General features: G+C 45.5%; 1 protein-coding gene across 14 annotated transcripts in view; it reads left to right on the top strand.

Annotated features, from left to right (window-relative positions):
• The first annotated feature begins 912 nt into the window (after positions 1–912).
• l(2)k01209 (uridine-cytidine kinase-like lethal (2) k01209) overlaps positions 913–18,806 on the top strand; it is a 31,029-nt gene continuing 13,135 nt past the window's right edge. The window contains exons 1-9 of one of the 14 annotated variants that reach the window (XM_077640567.1): positions 1,817–1,998; positions 2,514–2,540; positions 3,023–3,061; positions 3,165–3,483; positions 6,857–7,099; positions 9,932–10,121; positions 11,905–11,966; positions 13,207–13,287; positions 17,059–17,292. In XM_077640567.1, coding sequence (XP_077496693.1) covers positions 1,955–1,998; positions 2,514–2,540; positions 3,023–3,061; positions 3,165–3,483; positions 6,857–7,099; positions 9,932–10,121; positions 11,905–11,966; positions 13,207–13,287; positions 17,059–17,292 — 1,239 coding nt within the window. In that variant the 5' untranslated portion in view covers positions 1,817–1,954. Of the gene's footprint in view, positions 1,276–1,555; positions 1,999–2,334; positions 2,541–3,022; positions 3,062–3,164; positions 3,484–6,856; positions 7,100–9,931; positions 10,122–11,904; positions 11,967–13,206; positions 13,288–17,058; positions 17,293–18,806 lie in introns of those variants that run through there. The other 13 variants (XM_077640562.1, XM_077640569.1, XM_077640570.1 and 10 more) reach the window with 13 other exon arrangements.

Raw genomic sequence — 18,806 nt, 5'->3', positions numbered from 1 at the left:
GCAGCTTTCTTGGTAAAAAAAAAAAAATATTGCGTTTTCGGGAATTTTCTCGATAGACTGCGCTAGAAAATTATTATAGAAGGTGAAAGTTTGTTTATATGTGCACATTTTCAATTATGTCCGGGCCACGCCTGCGGCTTATCTAACGTCCCTTGGACCCTATGATGTCGCCCCATTCTCGGTGCATCGCAAGAAAAGAATTTGGGGCCAAAGCAAGAGAGAAACATTTTAAGAACGGGCCAAAATGTTGAATCGCGTAGAATTGCGCATTCATAAATTACGAGTGCAGGAAAATATTGCCCTCTAAAAACTAAGGAGGCGCTCCGCTGCAATTCAGCTCTTCCTAGTTGAGCGAGTTCAGCTTTCACTTGCACGATGAAAAGCATTTCCCGCCGGATAAAGCAACGTAGGGCGCCTCGTTATGATACCAAATGATATTAGCAAATCGCACCGACCAAAAGTAACGATGGAATGACGTTTCGGCTCCCACACGGGAGCCTTGTTCACAATCATGCGAAACGTGGCGATGCCTCTTATATGGCATCTCGCGTAGATAGATGGCAAATTCCCGCCATTGCGGTTGATAGTATTTGAATTAGAAAAAACTAGCGCCAAACCATGCGAACCACAAGACAAGTACGAAGACGAGAGACAAGCGCTTGTGTGCATGCTTGTGGTTTGCATGGTTTGGCGCTAGTTTTTCTCTAATTCAAGTATGCACCAACTAGCCCAAAAAGAGGTGTTAATGAAGGTTGATAGTATGCGCTGTGGTTTGAATAATCAGCGACTCAAGATAGAGCCGTGATTTCTTGTCTTTTTCTTTGGCGACCACATGATGCGAAAGATTCGAAATATCGCGGTACAAGGTGATTGGCCGTCTCGACGGCGTTGCCGGCGTGGCGGTCAGTTTTGTTTATGTTTTCGAGCACGCGCGGCGTCTGGCGCGCTGCCATCGGCGGTGCATGACGGCAGCAACCGCAGCGACGTTAGCAGTGAGCCGGTACTGAGCACGTGGGATTTCCAGTTTTTGCGGCAGTGCACATTCGGGACGCTCCGTAGATGCTGGGGAGATCAGTGTGGTGACTGGCATAGCGACACAGCCAGTCGCCGCGAGGCAATGGCCCCCATAGAGCGCGAAAACAAAGCCGAAGAGGAGCAGCGGCTGCAAGACGGCGATCACAACAAAACGCCGCGAGGCGCATCGGGGAAAATCGTGCCGACAGAATCAACGGAATCTCCCCAGTCGAGTGGAAAATCTTCAGGCACGAAAGAAAAGTAAGGCTTTTTTTGTGTGTGTTTGGGAGCGGTGTTGCTACCCGTCGTGACACGCTTGACGCCCAACATGTGGTTGTATTGCCGCGGCTGTTATAAATTACGGCTTGGTGTGTAACAATTAAATCGACTTTGAAATTGGGTTCTTGCGAGTGGTCATACGTTTTGATGTGTCGGTGACGTATGAATGGCCAGTGATTTGGTTTTGGTGTCTGAACGCGCGTCGCGGTGACCGCCGGCATTTTGTGCCTGTCGCTCACTGCATGCAAGTCGTGCTCGTGGCAGCAGTTATCGATTTTTACTGCTGCTGTTGTGATGTGGTGGTCGGTGATCTGTCGACTCGCTGGCATTGAGCAAACATCCGGGGAGCTCTTGCCGCCGGCAGTGCTAAACAGTTTCAACGTTCATCGTAGCCTTTTTTTTTCTGCACTGTTGCACGTGCGTCTCTCGAGAAGAACGGGCGGCGCGGCGAGCGAAGTATTTTTAGCTGCCTCAGCATTCGCGAAACGTGAAGATTACAACAGCCAGCCAGTCGCATGCGGAGCCGGTGGTAGCTCCACCGCTTTCTACAGTAGCCGTGAAGAAAGGACAGCTCACGCCGCAGGAGCTGCCGAAGGTCTGCCACGGGCTCTCGTGTGTGCGTTATTGCCGCCCAATGTCGTGCTGGCCGTGAGATCCTGCCATGACAAGCGAACACAACCCTCCGAGTTCGGCCAGTTCCGACAGGTGAGTCCTCGCGCGGCGTCGTAAAATGCGCTCGTCAGGCGCGCATCATTGTCGTGCGTGTGCTGTTTCGGTCAGTAAAAAGAGAGGTGCTGTTCCATGTTACGTCATTGGATGAGGAAGTCGCGCTGTAAACGAGGTTGTGTATCGCGATCTGTTTTCCGGAACGCGGTGGCAGTGGATCCAAAGCGAAGCGATCAGCCGTGCCCTGTTCATGTCCACGTGCATTGGCGCAACCGGAGCAGCCTTCGGGGTCAGCTAAGCGTGTCGAGATGCATTGCGTGCAGTGACACGTATGATACTGTGTGTAGTACTGCTGTCGTTGCTGCCCGAGGCGCACTTTCCTTCGCTTACTGCCTTTATATGACGGGCTAGTCCGATAACGGGATGTGCGGAATAGCGTGCAACCGTCTAGGCAAGCGTGTCGATTGTGGGCGCTTAGAGCTGTAGATTCCCATGGAAAACGATTGCCGCAGTGACGATGTTTGTCTTGGCTCGAATCGTTTCTGCTCGCACAGGGTCGAGCCGGCCGTCGATGTCGAGAGGTGAGCGTGCGCTTTTTTTTTTAATCGGACTTCGTTGCCGATATCGATATCTTGGCTCCGGTGGTTGCCTCTCGACATTTATCTCTTTTAATTGCAGCTTCTTGCAGTAAGTACGGAAACTTTTTTTTCTCCTAAGTTGGTGGTAAGTGATGGCAGCTCATTTGTTCTTGTAAGCGAGCTCCGTGGCGAGAGAAGAAAAAAAAATTGTGCCGAAAACGTCATTATTCAGTTCTCATGCGCAGACTGTCATTGGAGCTCAAAGAACTACTGCATTCAACATGTTGCTGTACTACTCTAGAGGTCCTTTATGCGAAAGCAACAGTTTTTCACTGTGTTTCTGTCTGTCCTCTTAATGGGTGTTTTTTATCGCTTACACTATCTCCGTAATGACTTTCTCCATGTCTGCTGATGTACCTACTATAAAGCGAAAATAACGTTGACAAACATAAATGTGGGCTAATTCATCTGACAACTTTCTGCAGGACGAGAGTTGAATCGCGCAACTCCTGGAGTGAGCCCAGGTAACTGGGTCATTGTGCAGCGGGGCTTTTGTTGGTGCAACCTGTCAGCAGAGTTGCATTGCTCTGACACTTTCTCTTGTGTGCATGTCTGTCTTCCTTGCAGTGGCAGCTGTGACGATGTGGGGAGTGCCAGTGACTTCCAGTCAGAATCGCAGACGCCATGCATGTCCCCACGTCGCATACGTCGAGAGAGGCTGTGGTCAGGGTCTGCTAAGGATGACACGCTACTACTTACGCGACAACGTACAATCTACACTGCGGGCCGACCTCCCTGGTACAATGCCCAGGGTCAGCTTGTGGAGCCGTTCGTCATTGGCATCTGCGGTGGCAGTGCCTCAGGCAAGACGACAGTGGCCAAGAAAATCATTGAGGCCCTGAATGTGCCCTGGGTCACGTTACTCAGCATGGACTCTTTCTACAAGGTAACATGGAATCCTGATTGTTCTGGCTTGCACATGAAGTGACAAGCGCTGTGATGGCATACGGCATGGTATTTCGACTGTGCAGACCAGTGCAGGTGGCGTTAAGCCAATTAGACATGCACGTGGTCTTTTGCTGTATTCCATGTATGCCATCATGCCAGCCATTGTTGTTACAGTGTTGTTACTGTAACTGTAAGTGTTGTTACTGTAACATGCCAGCCACTGTTGTTACAGCCTATTACAGCAGGATTTAGCAGTCTACCTGCTGGTTTTGTGTAATACCAGTAGTAAACTGTTCTACTAACTACAAGGAGATTCGGGCCCCTAAATAAAACAATATGGTTATGCACCTTGTTTCTACGTTAATCCAAGCCATAAACGTTACCAGACCGCAGTGTTAGAGAACAACTCTTTAGTTTTCTGGATATTCATGTCTTGTGATGAAAACTTTTACTGTGGGTTTTACTCCTTGTCGTGATCATTTCCACCATGTTTAGCAGCCATGTGGTAATTTGTTCCTGCGCAATTCAGTTTTAAAGTGTGCCGTTTCCTTGGCCTAAGTTTATTCATATCTTTGTTTATTCATGTCTTTGTTTATTCATTTTATTTCATTACCTTTGGGGCCCCGAGGACATTACAAAGGGGAGTGGGTTTACGTTACAAAAGGAAAAACAAAACAGCAAAAAAATGCAAAGCACGTACAACAGCAAATGATGCAAATAAAGAGCACTAAATAGAAAAATCAAAAGGGTCAAACCGGCTAAGTGTAACAAGTAACAAAGTATAAGTTTAAATTTTCAACCTGCTGAAAATCAAAAAAGTCCTATGAGAGGAAAGAACTGATGCACAAAACAAGCAGCAAAGTATCACTTGCTACAGTAGAAAGAAAGAGTATCAGGGAAAATGAGCTATATATATATATAAAAAGAAAACCAGTACACTGCACAGATATCAAAATTTTGTATGACGGCAGAAGGTTTATTAAGGCAGATTTAAAAGCAGAATGATCTCATATTTCAAGAACATACCGAGGAAGACGATTGAAACTTGCCAATGTTCTGGAGTTGAATGAATTGTAAAAATGTATCGTTAGACATGAAGGAATGCAAACTTTATGACGATGGTTGATACAAACTGAAATGTAGCATGGTGGCATTAATATCCTTTTTTTTAAAGGGGCCCTTATAATAAACTGCACATCTCCAACCAAAAATGTTAACTAACCCAACGTTTCGAAGCAGACTCCACTTCGAAACCACCCCGAACAATATCAACCGCACAAAAGGAAACCTGCCCCCAGTATATGCCCAGGGACTTCGCTCTTCAACACAATGAAAAAAAGTCTCCATTCAGCACCTCCCTGCAGTGGGCCAGCGTGACTAACAGCCTAAAACCCCTCCCCCGCACCTTGCGCGACACAGCTGTCGTTCTTGGAGATGTGCAGTTTATTATAAGTCTTCAAACCCAACCGGACAGGTAAATCTGTCAAAATGTTTAGTTTTCAAAGGGGCCCTGTGACATTAATAAAACATGAGGTCTTTATTCTTTGCATGCAGAATATGATGCATTGTGATGCCTGAATGCCCAAAGAGATCACTGAAATCGTTAACATTTAATATTTTAATCTCAGAAATGCTCACTGAGCCAATGGTGTCAAAACCGGAGCGCTGCACGGGCTCAGGCCGGGCCAGAAAATGTGCTGTTTCACCAGGGCCGGGCCCAGGCCTGTGGTCGTGGGCTTGGGCCCATAGATAGAAAGGCTGCATGCTGCTGTTGATTCATTATTGCAGGGACACCGATGAAATAGGGCCATGGAGTTTGTCGAGAATAAAAAAATTATTCAGCGGTTATTTACTTATTTTTGGCATCTGCTGTAGTTGCGTGCGCCTTACGTGAGAAAAATTACAAGTAATGCTGTTTTTTTTTTTTTTCGACTGTTGCCTGAAACATCTCAAATATTAAAGAATCCTGGAGCTAAAATCATTTGTGTGGTTTACTAATTAAACCACTGCTATTACTTATTAGCTGAAGTGGATCGAGAGAAAACTCGCTTCCAGATTGACTTTAATCAGCGTTGCTCACTGTGCTATGTGCAAGAAGTAATTTCGGATAGGCACACCTCGGCGTGTTGAAGGATACAAGAAGTAAAAAATAACATACACAAAATCGAGCAGGGGGCTGCAATACAGCGGCATTATTAATGGAGCTTTGTAACACTTGACTCACGGCTCATTTGCAGGAGTGCGTTTGCCTACTGTGTACATGGCTTACATGGCTGCTTCAGCTATCAGCAGTACACGCTGTCAGATCTGCCAGAAGGTGCTTTGCATCTGCTTGATTTAGTGTTACTGCTAACGACTGGACATTTGAACTCTCTTAAGAACCTCTGGAGAAGGGCCTTCATTCAATTGCTTGATGGCCAGCAGTCTGTTCCAAGATACTGATTGTCTGCCTTCACCCCCCAGAAACGCATTTCTCGCTGCAAGAAGCAGATCCGTGTGAATGCAGTTCCTGTGCTTAGTCACATATTTCTTGTTTGTTGTAGATAAGAATAGTATCTGTCTTGAGCCCAGGAATTTTGTACTGTCCAGATTCTACTGTAACTCTAATGCTATGCTAAACTGAGTACCATTACCATTATTTAATGGTCACAATGACTTGTTTGCCTTCCCTTTCATCTTTTTCTGTCTGCACTATTGCTTGAGGGAAAAGGTTCTCGTCATTTTTGGAGAATTTATCAATTCTCAAGTTGCATTTTAGCAAACATTATATTTACTGGTGAGATGGGTATATGCACATATGTTTCTTCATACTTCCTTTTGGTGCAAATTTGGTAAATTCATCAGATCTCATGCTGTATCACCATCAAAAGTAAGGGCATCGAACACCAGAGATAATCTGATACTAATTCAAGGTTAAAATGACCATCATGCTACATTTAAATTCTTATCAGATGTGCTTAATGAGAATTCTTTAAAATGTACGTAAAAGTGTGATGGGGTAACTATGGCCCACTGTTTTAATGCAGATTTGTACAACTTATAATATATACCTCCTCTCAATGTCTTTCTTTTTTGTTCTGATTTAGTGGACATCCTAACGAGGGGTTGTTTGATTAGGTTGTGTTCTGTCCGTTCTTACAGCATGGTTTCACAGAGACTGGTGGTGTGCTTAAAATTGTAAAAATCAAAACTGGTTCTGTTGGCCAGTTATTTGCAGCTATTTATTTCATTTGCAGCTAACGTTACACATGTTGATCTGATGGAAGCACTTTTGCATTCACCTTATAAATACTAAAACTGGTGCTGGCCACACGCTGCAGCTTCCCGACACGTTGAGTACAAGACTTGACGTACGCCTGCATTGTGCACAGGTATTGGGTGAAGAACAGCACAAGCTGGCCGATGACAACCAGTTCAACTTTGACCATCCAGATGCATTTGACTTTGATCTGCTCATCGAGACCCTCAAGAAGCTCAAGGAAGGCAAACGCGTCGAGGTGCCCATCTACAACTTCGTGACGCACTCGCGTGAGAAGCGCTTCAAGTTCATGTATGGTGCCAATGTCATCATCTTCGAGGGCATTCTCTGCTTCACCAACAAGGAGCTCCTTAATGTGAGGGCGCCGCTCTACGGTTGTCACTTCCATGCGTTTTCTTTTTTTTCATGTGTTTTGGTTTTTTTTATCTTTTGCATGTTCAAGGCTGGTCAGTGTTCTGTAGTTTCTGCTTATGTGCTGAGATGCTTTCTTTGTGTAGTGCAGCTTCTGTTAGTATGGCATTATGGTAAATCTTCTGAAGAGGCAAAAGGCCAGAGGGAGAGTCCATGAACTGGGATGTTGGGCTAGTTGGCATACTGCATAATGAGCAAAACAGCACAATGAAGAGGAACAGATACCTGCTATGTGATGTACATCCCAGAAACTGCACATGTAGCTTTCACCAGCCTAAAGAACTACTATATTTCTTTAGCTAAACTGTGAGTGAATGTGTTAAATTGGCATGTTAGAGGAGTTAAACTGTGTGGAGGCCATAACAATTAATGTAGCTGGCATGGCTCAGAAGCAGTTGTGGGGATATGCTTAAAAACGCAACCTTGTTGAATTGATTTGCCTGGGTAGATAAGGCAACTTATGGAGTTGTGTGGGATTGATTTAAAAGGTTACTGATATAGCCATGGAGGCCAAGTGGTGTGTTTGCTTTACACTGGATCACCTTTTTTTTTTTCAAGTGGAGTGTTTTTGTTGTGCTACACAAAGCTTCTACAATCTGTACGTATTCCAGAGTGCATCACTCAGGAGACAGTGCGAAGCTTAATTATGAGTAAGGGGTGAACTTCAAGGCTTTTATTTTTGACAATTGAGCAGAATTCACATCATTTACTTCAGAACTAAGTTTTCATTTTTTTATGTATATTATTTCTTTGGAGGAATTTCCTGTTGCTTTTTTTTTTTTTTTTTGGTCAGTGATATAATGTGGCCGCCTTGTGAACTCAAGGTCACCTAAAGTTTATCTTGGCCTTTTTTTTTTTTGTTACCACAAGCAGCTGTTTTTTTAGTAGTTAATTAAAAAACAGTTGTAAAATTTAGGGCTGCAGTTGTAGAAGGAAATCCTGTTGCCATTAAAAAGTAACACTGTAGAATCTGAATGATGGAATCGCCAGACAAAAATGTACTAAGTTGAAATAATTATAACGACTGGACTGTCGTGCTACTGCTTGAAAAAGAGGGTAAGGCATTACATGGACTGTGTTGATGACAGTGATGGAACCGCAGATGAACAGTTTCACTAGCCAGAGCATGACACTTCTTTGCAACGCTTATCTATTTATGGTTTCATGTAAGTGTCCGTACATCTAGTGGAGAGACATGCTCAACCAGGTTGCTCCAATTATTATTGATTATTAAGTTATTAATGTATTCGCTCTTGCCCTGCCATATGCTAGCCGTCCTGGTTAGCTCAGTTGGTAGAGCGACTGCACGGTGATGCGGTGGTCCCAAGTTCGAACCCCGGACCAGGACGAATTTTTCTTTAACTACGAAGTTTGTGTGGAAGCTGTTAGCTTTCCTTTGTGGTCTTATGGCTGTGCTTGGGTGGGTGGCAGTGAACGAGCTGTGCTATGCTTCACGACAGATTTTCTGGCAGTGGAGCGGTAGCTGCGGAACCAAAACACCCGCCTTCTCTTTCTACGATTCGGGATACAGTCCCCACTTGCAGTTACCTTGTTTTTCTCATAAAACAGTATATTGTTCATATTCAGTACTTACTGCATATTTCTAACACAGCTGCCAACTTTCAACATTAGAAAGCCAAGGAAACAACTAGCACTTCTAGTTAAAGGAAGCTTCCATAAAGTGCACCAACTCTACCTGCAACGTACAGTGACAGAGTGAAGGTACTGCACAGAGAGCAATGCCCCAGGCAGGGTCAGGCACAGCTGTTTGGCGGGGTGACACAGTTACGGACACTCTGCCCCTGTAGCCTTCCCGTTGTTGCCAGGATATGCTGTCGCTGACTGTAGCAGACTATAGCAGACTATATAGACTATAGCTGACTATAGTGTCGGGCGAGGAGGTGGAGCCTGCCCATTCTGCAGAGGCGTGTGTCTAAGTTAGTGGAGCACTCAAAATGCACAATTCCACTACTTAATGCAATGGCGCCAACTGTCCTGCCATGCTCTGTGGCTTCTCTCCTCAAGATATTTTTTTCTGCGACTAAAAGAGATCCTGAAATGATTTTGATGGTCATACGTATTCTTTGCAACATATCTGTAGAGGTGAGGTGTTCTTTGTGTGTATTCAAGTCAAAGTTAAAAGCTCTGTGTGGACCCCATTAGTTTACAAACAATTTTTAACAATTGCTGCTTGCAGTAGGCATAATTGAATAAGGCACGGCTCACCGTGCATCCTTTACCCCGATGATGTCAGCAGGTAGTCTGCATGAGCCTTCTCATTGCGTGTGCCCAGGTGGCGTGGGCGGGACGGGGCGTGGAGGGGTGCAGTCCCAGTCTTTTTATTTATGTATTTTCTGGTGCATTGGTGTGTATAAGTGGGGGGGCAGGAGCATCATTTTTAATCGCCAATATATGCTGTGTTGATGAAACTAGCTTAAAAACTTTTCCTGTGTGGTGACGAGTGATGGAGTAACGATCACTCGTGGGCTTTCCTAACCTCAGTATATACCGCTTAATGGTCCTTTTAAGTGTCTTATGTGACTAAATAGTCTTTAAATGCCTACTTTCAATATCAGGGTGCCCAAATTCATGACATAGCGTTGGCTAAAGTGCGGCTGTCTAACCATATATTTATTGTCACGATTTGTGAAGAACGTAGCCTACAGCACACCATGAGAGGTTAAAGTGCTGACAGTGGTCACACATGCTTAGAGCTGTAAAGGCAAGGCAACTGTGGCAGTCTCTGACACTGTCTCTGGCTTCTTTCTTGTGCCAGATGATGGATATGAAGATATTCATCGACACGGACAGTGATATCAGGCTTGCCAGGCGGCTAAAGCGCGACATCACTGAGCGCGGCCGCGACCTCGAGGGCTGCCTGGGCCAGTATGAGCGTTTTGTGAAGCCTGCCTTCGACCACTACATTGCTCCTTCCATGGTGCATGCCGATCTCATTGTTCCCAGAGGTTAGTATTATCATTTTCCTGCATGGGTTAGGTGCTTGCCATTTAGGGCAACCGTATTCAGTGCAGCTGTTTTCATGCCGAGGATGAACACACACAAACTGGTTTGATCAAGTTTGATTAAAGTTTATAGGTCTTCATTCTCTGACTGCATCAGATTGCCAATATAACATGTATCATTGAATATAACATAGACTAGCAGCCTCGAATGTGAAGGGGATGTGAGGGGGTGGTGTTTCTTGAGTACCAGTTAATAAGAGGAAAAGGGCATGGGAAAACTGGAACAGCAGTTTTATGATGATACCAGATAGGTATTGTAGCTAACTGTGCTCACCAATAGATGGATAGGCAGCTTATTTATGCGTTTTGCTGCAAGATGCCATTTTTATTTTGGGGCGTACCCGGAGGCAGTACCCAGTGGCAGAGATTGTAATGCTGCGCCGATTGCGCCAGCCTGCATCGTTGTATTAAACCTGCTACGTGTTGCTACAGATTAGTGGTTTTTGATTAAATTGCGCCAAGGCTGCACCAGAATTCTGTTCCAGCAGTCAAGAGCCGTGGCCAATGCGAAGAGGCTCAGGCTACCACCCAATGTGCGCAACTGCCACCACCTAATCTGCGGAGACATGACTCTTGTTCCTTCTCCCGATATGGGGCGAGAAAGATGACCTACGGAATGCGGCCCTGTCCTGTTTCCCAGCAAATGCACTTTCAAAGAAGAAGTTGGTTTTAAGAGGCTCAAATAGCACCAAATGTGGGTTCTGCTAGATTTATACAGCTTTTACGCAGCACAGTCATGGGTCCCATAGGGTCGATGCAAGGCCACAAGTAAAGTTTCGGATGCGCTACAACTGATATAGGTAGATTCCACGCACCTCATTCTTGCTGGCTACCTGTAATGCCCATGCCACGTGGGAAAATTTAATGCCATTAAGTGCTTACTGCTTTAAAATGGCATTCGCGCGGTACCACGTGCATAAATTTAATGGCATTAGCCTTAGTGGCATTCGTAAGATAGTAAATTAGCCTTTGTGGCATTTGTAACCTACTAAGTTTTCCGCACCTCATTTGCCAGGGCAGTGCATACCGTCATCCCCATTCCACACGCAGAAAAGCACGCAACTTTGTTAGCAGGAGCTTCCTAACCAGTAGCAAGTGGTTTCATAACTTGCAGTCAGATGAGGCATATCTACTGCATTTTTCAATGCGAAGGGCACCATTTTTACCGGCACTTCTGACGGATACTCTCTGCTTTTGTGCTAAGACACGAGACTATGGCTACTTTTTTTTACTTGTCAAGCAAGAGCAGTGGTATTTTCTGCAAAATAAATTTTATATTACATTTAAACAACATTCCCGAGATACTGTGCTGATTAGCACTCTCTATATACAAGTAATATTCCTGACTGCCTTGCCAGCGTTATCATCGTTACATTCGTATAATTACATTAATGTGGACGTGTAGCACCAGCTCCGAAAATAATGGAATTACAGACATAAGGCCTTAAGCATTCACTGCCATTTCTTGTGCATGTGTGACAGTGCTGCCAACAGCAGAGCTTTCAATTTGTTTTTACAGCAGACCACATTAATTCGGAACTTCAGCATAGAGTGTTGGTTCCGACTAGAATGTATCTCAAGACATTTGCCTTCCTTCTTACGGCTCCTACTTATTTGGTCATTGTGCACTGGCTGCCTTTTTACGGGAGGCCATTTCAGATGCATGGAAACTATTGTGTCTCCGTCTCTTTGTACAACTGTTCTGTTGTGTTCATTTGCCTTGTAGGTGGCGAGAACCACATTGCCATCAACCTGATTGTTCAGCATGTCCACACACAACTAGTCTCGGTGAGGCTGTTATCAGATTGATAGAGATCGTATCGAAAGATAATCTGATTTATCGCTTTTGCTATAACCCTGCTGTGATTGTTCGTTCTCCTTTGATTTCATCTTATCGTGTTGCAGCCAGTGCTGTACCGCTGTTAATTTTGACTCTGCTGTGCCAGTGACTGCATGCTGAGTGGTGATAAGTTTGGTGAGGGAGTGGGTGAGGTTTTTCTATTGGTGCGGTTTCTTTCCAAAAGCTTCATTTGGGTAACTATGTTGCATGATTGTTTCATTTCACTTGCATTTTGTGTGCATTTTGGCTGTTTAAAATATCTAACTGTACTGTTTCTTGAATGTAATGGCTGTATGTGTTTCGGTTAGTATTGCTCCGTCGAATATTAAAAAATGAACATAATGACGGTCACTTACAAAGGTACAAGTGAATGATCTCAAGTGTGCGTATATTGTCGTGGGCTTGCTTCTTCTTGAAAGAGGTGCTCTGTGCTTGACCGCCCGGTGAGTTGCCGAATGACAAATGAATTGTTTATAGCAGTTTTGTTCTTAAAAGAAATGATTCTCTTCACCTCCACCTGTAATGGTCTTGCATGAAAATTTTGACTAATGCTCACAATTGGAAATCTTTGGCGAACATCTGTTTTTGTGTGCTGGTCCCAATTATACCATTTAATTTCATGTAATATGTTATGTAAGTTATTTGTTAAGAGCTTTTAAGAAATTTTGCTGCAGGGAACCTACTGAATGATTTCGAAATTGCTGCTTCAGAAAAAATAAAAATTTTTATTCCCATTCTTGAGGTGGAAACTTGCACAAAATTCTTTAATATGCAGGATGATTGTTTTGTACTTATTATTATTTTTGATGTCAAGAAAAACTAATTGCGTGCATATGTTCTCTGCAATAAAATTCCTAAAAGGTATTGACAAAAATTGCATAATAGACCGTTCACGTGAAATTAAATGGCATAATTGGAATTAACGCCCAAAATAATGCATTTTAAGAAAGTTTCATAACTGCCAATTTTTGGTCTAGGACACCTAATCTCAAAGCACATCTTATCAAAATTGCAGAATATGTAGGGTATAAAGGGTTGCCATTTGTGAAAGCGCTTGTGTCGAGAATTTTTCAAAAGCAGTTTGTATGAGCAGAATTATCGTATTTACTCGCATAATTTGCACACCCCCAACTTGCCCAGATTTTAAACAAAAATTTTACTCGTATTCTGCGCTCTCTGCTGCGCCAGACCGCCAGCATGTATGCGGGTGCTCGCAAGGCAGGCTTGGGAAGATTGGCGTGGCCCTGTTGCTGTGCGCGGTTGCGAAAGGTGCGAGTGGCGAGAGCGTGAGTTGTGTGCCGTTTACCCGGCTTGCTCGCGCTGGCAGTTGCTTTCCCGGGCAAACAGTTGCGCGCGTGTCCGAATTTGAAACTACCGAACTTTGTGCTGTTCCGTTTGCTGCTAGTCAGCCGGGCCACATGCGAGGGCGCCATTTTATCGCCCGTTATCTCTTTGCCTCCCACTGCTGGCTTAAGGTTGTTGTATCGTTACGCGCTTATTTGCTTTAGTTGCGCATGCGCCGTCATGCCATCCCGCGGGGTACTACATAACATGGGGCGGGGCTAGAGGGGGTATGCATCTTACATTTCGAGTCAACCTTTTTTTTTTTTTAGTGTGTAAACTCGGGCAGTAACTCTGTAAACTCGGGTAGTAACTCTGGTAGGTTTGCGTATGTTCGGAGGAGCGTCGCGCCAGCTGCGCGAGAGGTTGCTCGATAAGAGTAGCATGGGTCACACAGTCTCTACCGGTGGCTGTGATAGAAACAGCCACCTGACAGCGCAGTGGACCATCGCTGAATTAGCTGCCATCTATGAATGTTAAGTAGAGAACGAGCAGCTCTACATAGATGGGCATTAACTAAATGGGGTGGCCAGCGAGGGGTGCGAGTTGGGTGGATCTATGTATAGGCAGCAGTGTGGAATATACAGTAGCCGATGGGTGATTCGGACTCCAATAATTCGGACTTGTAGGATATTTTGGACCTCGATGAGGCACCGTCAGTCACCCCATAGAAGCGCATACATATTCGCGACGGATATTTCGGACTTCAAAAGTCCGAAAGTTCGATTTTTCTGACTAATTTCTGTCGCCTGTGGGACAAAATCGGCCATCTTATTGGCATTTCGCAGGCGCAAAAGGTGCCTTCTTGGATTGAGGTGGATTTACGCTGCATTTGGATCGGCTTGACATACTTTCGGTACCTCATTGTTGCCAGTAGAGGTCCCTGCGATCTCTGACACTTCGAGGTGGCAGCCGGATTGTCATTGCCGTCAACTTGCTTTTGCCGGTGACTTTGTCGCGGGCAGTTATCGCGTGTCCCATAGGTTAAAAATTGGTTTTTGGGGGAAGGAAATTGTGCAGGAGCTATCTCACATCTCGGTGGGAAGGGATAAAGGAGGGACTGAGAGAAGAAAGGAAGAAAGGTGCTGTAATGGAGGGCTCCGGAATAATTCAGCCACCTGGGGATCTTTAACGTGCACTGACATCGCATAGCACACGGGCGCCTTTGCGTTTAGCAGCCATCGAAACACGGCCATTGCGGTCCGGTTCCCACCCGGGTACTCCGGATCAGTAGCCGAGAGCCCTAACCACTAGCCACCGCGGCGGGTCTCATATGTTCGCCATTCGCCGTTTTGTCACTTGGGTTTCTCTGACCGCGTCGACCGAGTGGCGCTCAGTCTTTACGAAGTTACATCCGTACGCCGTTTTGTGATTACATCCGCGGTTCCGCCGCTTTGAACGAAAAGTGCCTTATTTTTGTGTGTGTTTGGACAACATAACCCCGCTGGGTCCATCAAAGAAGCGTGAGAAGTATTCCAACTAAATGCGGTGACCTTGCTGTCTAGCGTGTACACTGAAAGCACAACCTTGGAGCAAATACAGGCGCAAATCGTCGCCAGCAAGAGAAATTTTCCGCAAGGTAAAAGCAGTGACATTTTTAAGCCGATTTCATCTCAATAAAGTGATTTTATTGTACTTCGTGGATTTTTCGGACTGTTCGATTATTCGAACCATTTTTCGGGTCCCTTCGAGTCCGAAAAATCGGTCGGTGACTGTAAACACACCCGCTACATTTGCTATCAAAGCGCTTTTTTTTTTTCTGCACGCATTGAAAAGGTGCCGCTGCTTTCGACACGTGAAAATCTGTACTTGAGACCATGGCGCCGCGAGGCATGTCACCTTGGACTAGGTGCGCCTGCAGTCTTATTAGTACTGCACGTTGAATAGGAGTCGTATGCACCTCGAAATCGACGCTTTAGACGGCCCGAAATGTGGTTGCTCCGTTTCTTCGAAGATGTTTTGCGATGCACTGTACAAACATGCCGGCGGAATGTCGTTCTGTTGAGAATTCGCCTAGAACCATTGTCACCCTGTCATTTTTACTGCATTGCCTGTACTAGGTCAGTTCCCAGGAATGAAGAAAAAAAAAACTATATCACGATGCTTGCCTGTGCCACAAAAGCAAGAGCAGGGTGCACTCTGGCTACTATCAGGCTTCTTGCAGTGACACGCCGCCCACCGGCACATTGGATACCAACGGATCGTTGCGCTTTAGAACTAGCCACCGATTGTCATTGGTCTAACATTTTCACCGGTTTTCGTCGACTGAACAGCTTCACACAGAAATGAACGCAGAACTGAGTATGTTATACGTTCATCAATAAAGCAAGCGAAACAGCCGAAAGCCACTTTACACCAATGGCCGCTGTTTGCAAGCGCAGAATCCAAGCCATCGGCAAAACTCTCGCAGGCAGTCGTGTGCTGCATCACATCTTTTTGCACTCGTGTCTACACATTAACTTTGATTCTGCAGAGTGTGTCAGCTGCGCTTTTGAAAGTACAAACTGACTTTAGCAGCCACTGTTAGTGAAACCTGACAACATATGGGATACATATGTGGATGTGAAAAAAAAATCGTCTGCTTACTCTGAAAGAATTGTGAAAGTGGATTATCGCTCTGGAAATTGTGTATTGTGAATGAAAATAATTGCATTGCCTTGCGTGGTTTGCGGACAGCGAATCGGAAATACTTCGTTTCGATGGAAATTTCGCTGTAGTGGCATTTGTTGTAGCGTGGTTTGACTGTGAGCACATTTTTGATATGTTAATACTTTTTTGTATGTGTGAACTTCTGCATGTTTGAGTTCTTCGGTGGCACGGTTGTATGCTTGGCTAATTTTCATACTTCTTGGCAGGCATGCTCATGTCTCGGGCTGTGCACGTGTAGCACACTTAAATAGGCCCAAGTGCTTTTTCTGCACGTGCTGCGCATCTGCCGAAATTGTGTGTTACAGATGTGTGTTCTGTGGTGTCAGATTTTCAGACCACTGAAGTTTGACCACTGAATTTGTTTTGTCCCTCATTGGACCGTCGCAGCAAGTTGTTGTGACATTTTGAATCTTAGTGATGCAAGCAACTTTAGTTAAAAATTCTTAGTTTGGCCTGCTGCCTAAATCGGTTTTGGGCCAAATGGAGCTCATGACGTGTTCTAATTTTCTCTCCATTTTGACTGATGTTTGTGTCAACAGCTGAGTTCGTTGTGGCTATGACGCCTAGCACTCCCGCATTTCTTTGGCACTAAAACGAGGCATTGTTATGCAGTGTACTATGCATTTGGCATGACAAGGTCAGCTTTCAGCAAGAAGGAGAAAGTTGTCAGTGCTGCAACTCTCGATTTGTACTTGGGAAAACGGTACTGCAGGCTTGTTCTTTTCTCGCTTCTCTCCTGTGCCCACATCTTTAGTGCAATGTGAAATGAAAGGCAGTGGTCTGCTTTGGTATAGCACGCACTGATTTTTATTAACATTGTTGAAATTGGCCTTGACATGTGAGTGGCAGTTTGCTGGTAAAGTCATGGCAACCACTGGGATTTTTGTGGTGGCACTTCGCCATATCCTCATTGAGTTGACTCAGGTTGTGTTCTGACTGTGTGGTCGTACTTTGCTGTGCTTTCCTGTAGCTTATCAGCTTATCCTAACAAATGGTTAATTAGTCAATTTATTGGCCTTATTTTAATTGCTGGATTTGCCACCACCACAGCGGGGCCTGAAGCTGCGCTCCAAGATGGCCGAGTCGCACAGCGGCCAGCCACTGCCTGCTTCGCTGCACCTGCTGCCCCAGACTCCGCAGCTGCGTGGCATCCATACGTTCATCCGCAACCGTGCAACGCAGCGCGACGAGTTCATCTTCTACTCGAAGCGGCTGATGCGCCTCCTAATGGAATACACTGTCGCTCAGCTGCCCTTCAAGGATGTCGCTGTGGAGACTCCACAGGTAGGTTGTTCTGGCTAACTGGGAACTGGGGGCGGGAAGTGCAAGTGCTGCCCATTATTTATTTCCATATCCTTCCTTCTCTTTTTAATCCTGATGTCGGAAAAATCGTTTGTCTGAAGCGCCAGTTGGTAGGTTGCAAAGTAGAGAGGGAAGGCGAACAGAGGGTGGTGGGTGGGGGAGTCTTTTCAACTTGCGAAACCAAATCAGTGCATTTCTTGGAGGGGGATTTTGACATGATGTCTCAGCAATAGTGCTAATTCTGAGCTTTTGAGCGCATTCATCAGTTAGGCAAAGATTTTCAAGTAGTTTCCTGGTGTGTATTTCCATAATTTTGATACAGTCGAACCCGCTTATAACGATGCCAGTTTTAACAATATATCGGCTACAACAATGAAAAGCAGCTGCACCGTCCACTTTTGTGTGTTTTTGTTTCGTAAAATAACCTGCTTACTACAATGTCCCCATGCCGCATTATCGGTTATAACAATGAAGTCTGGCTCCTGAGTGTTTGTGCCAAAAGGTAGTGGAATGCGAAATTCTTGAAAAGAAAAAAACAAAGAAATTCCAGCCACTGCACCCTCCCCGCCCCGCGCTTATACAATAGAACCTGTTTTCTGGCCTTCTCTGCATCGCCAGCCTCGCGTGCCTCACTCCCGCTGCCCTTCCACCCCTCTGAATGCAAATGGGCTGCGCCCATAGCTCTATGCCGCGCCACCCTCCGAAATACGAATAGGCCTCGCCAACGTACCGACAATGCCATGACAGCGCTGATCTGCTCGCTCGCCTCTCATTCTGCGCAGTTCTGCAAATGGATTTGGTTGTTTGTGTTAGTTCATTGTGTCGAAGTCGTTCCTGGCAACGTGGTTTCTCCGTCTCGTCTGAATCGCCGCCGAAACGGAAGATGGCTGATCCGCCTACTGGTTATCGGACGACGTTGCCGGTGAAAAGAAAGCGCACGGCTATCGATTTGGAGACGAAGTGCAGTATTGTGAAGGACTACAAAGACGGTAAGAAAGTGTGTGACTTAGCTAAAAAGTACGCACTATCGCAACCGGCAGTGTCAACGATCATCCGCTCTGCTGAGAAGTTCGACAAAGAAAAGTGCTCGCTTGACAGTGGGCACAAACACGTTTGACAAGGTGCCTATAAGGAGGTGGAGGAGGCTCTCTACGAGTGGTTTCTTGGTGCCCGTTCTCGGAACTTGCCTATCACTGGGCCGATTCTGGCCACAAAGGCGAAGCAGTTTGCCCTGCTGAGCAAGAATGTGGACTTCCAGCCAGGTGGCAGCTGGATACAGCGCTTCAAAGAGAGGCCATGGAGAAGGATGTCTGCAAGCTTCGCATGGGGCAAGCAAGGCTGACAGACATAGGGTTTTTTCGTGCAAGCCGGTGAGAAGTACGTTGTGAGATGCTTGTGGTGATATCACCCCAGCGTTTCTTCGGGATTTTTCATGCTGAGAGGCAGCCGCGGCAACCTTCTCGTATTTTTTACAAGGCCCCTTTCAGGGCGACCAA

The sequence above is a fragment of the Amblyomma americanum genome, chromosome 10 (genome assembly GCF_052857255.1).
Source record: "Amblyomma americanum isolate KBUSLIRL-KWMA chromosome 10, ASM5285725v1, whole genome shotgun sequence".
NCBI lineage: Eukaryota > Metazoa > Arthropoda > Arachnida > Ixodida > Ixodidae > Amblyomma > Amblyomma americanum.
The sequence above is the reverse complement of the archived record's forward strand: the minus strand, read 5'-3'. Positions and strand labels throughout refer to the sequence as shown.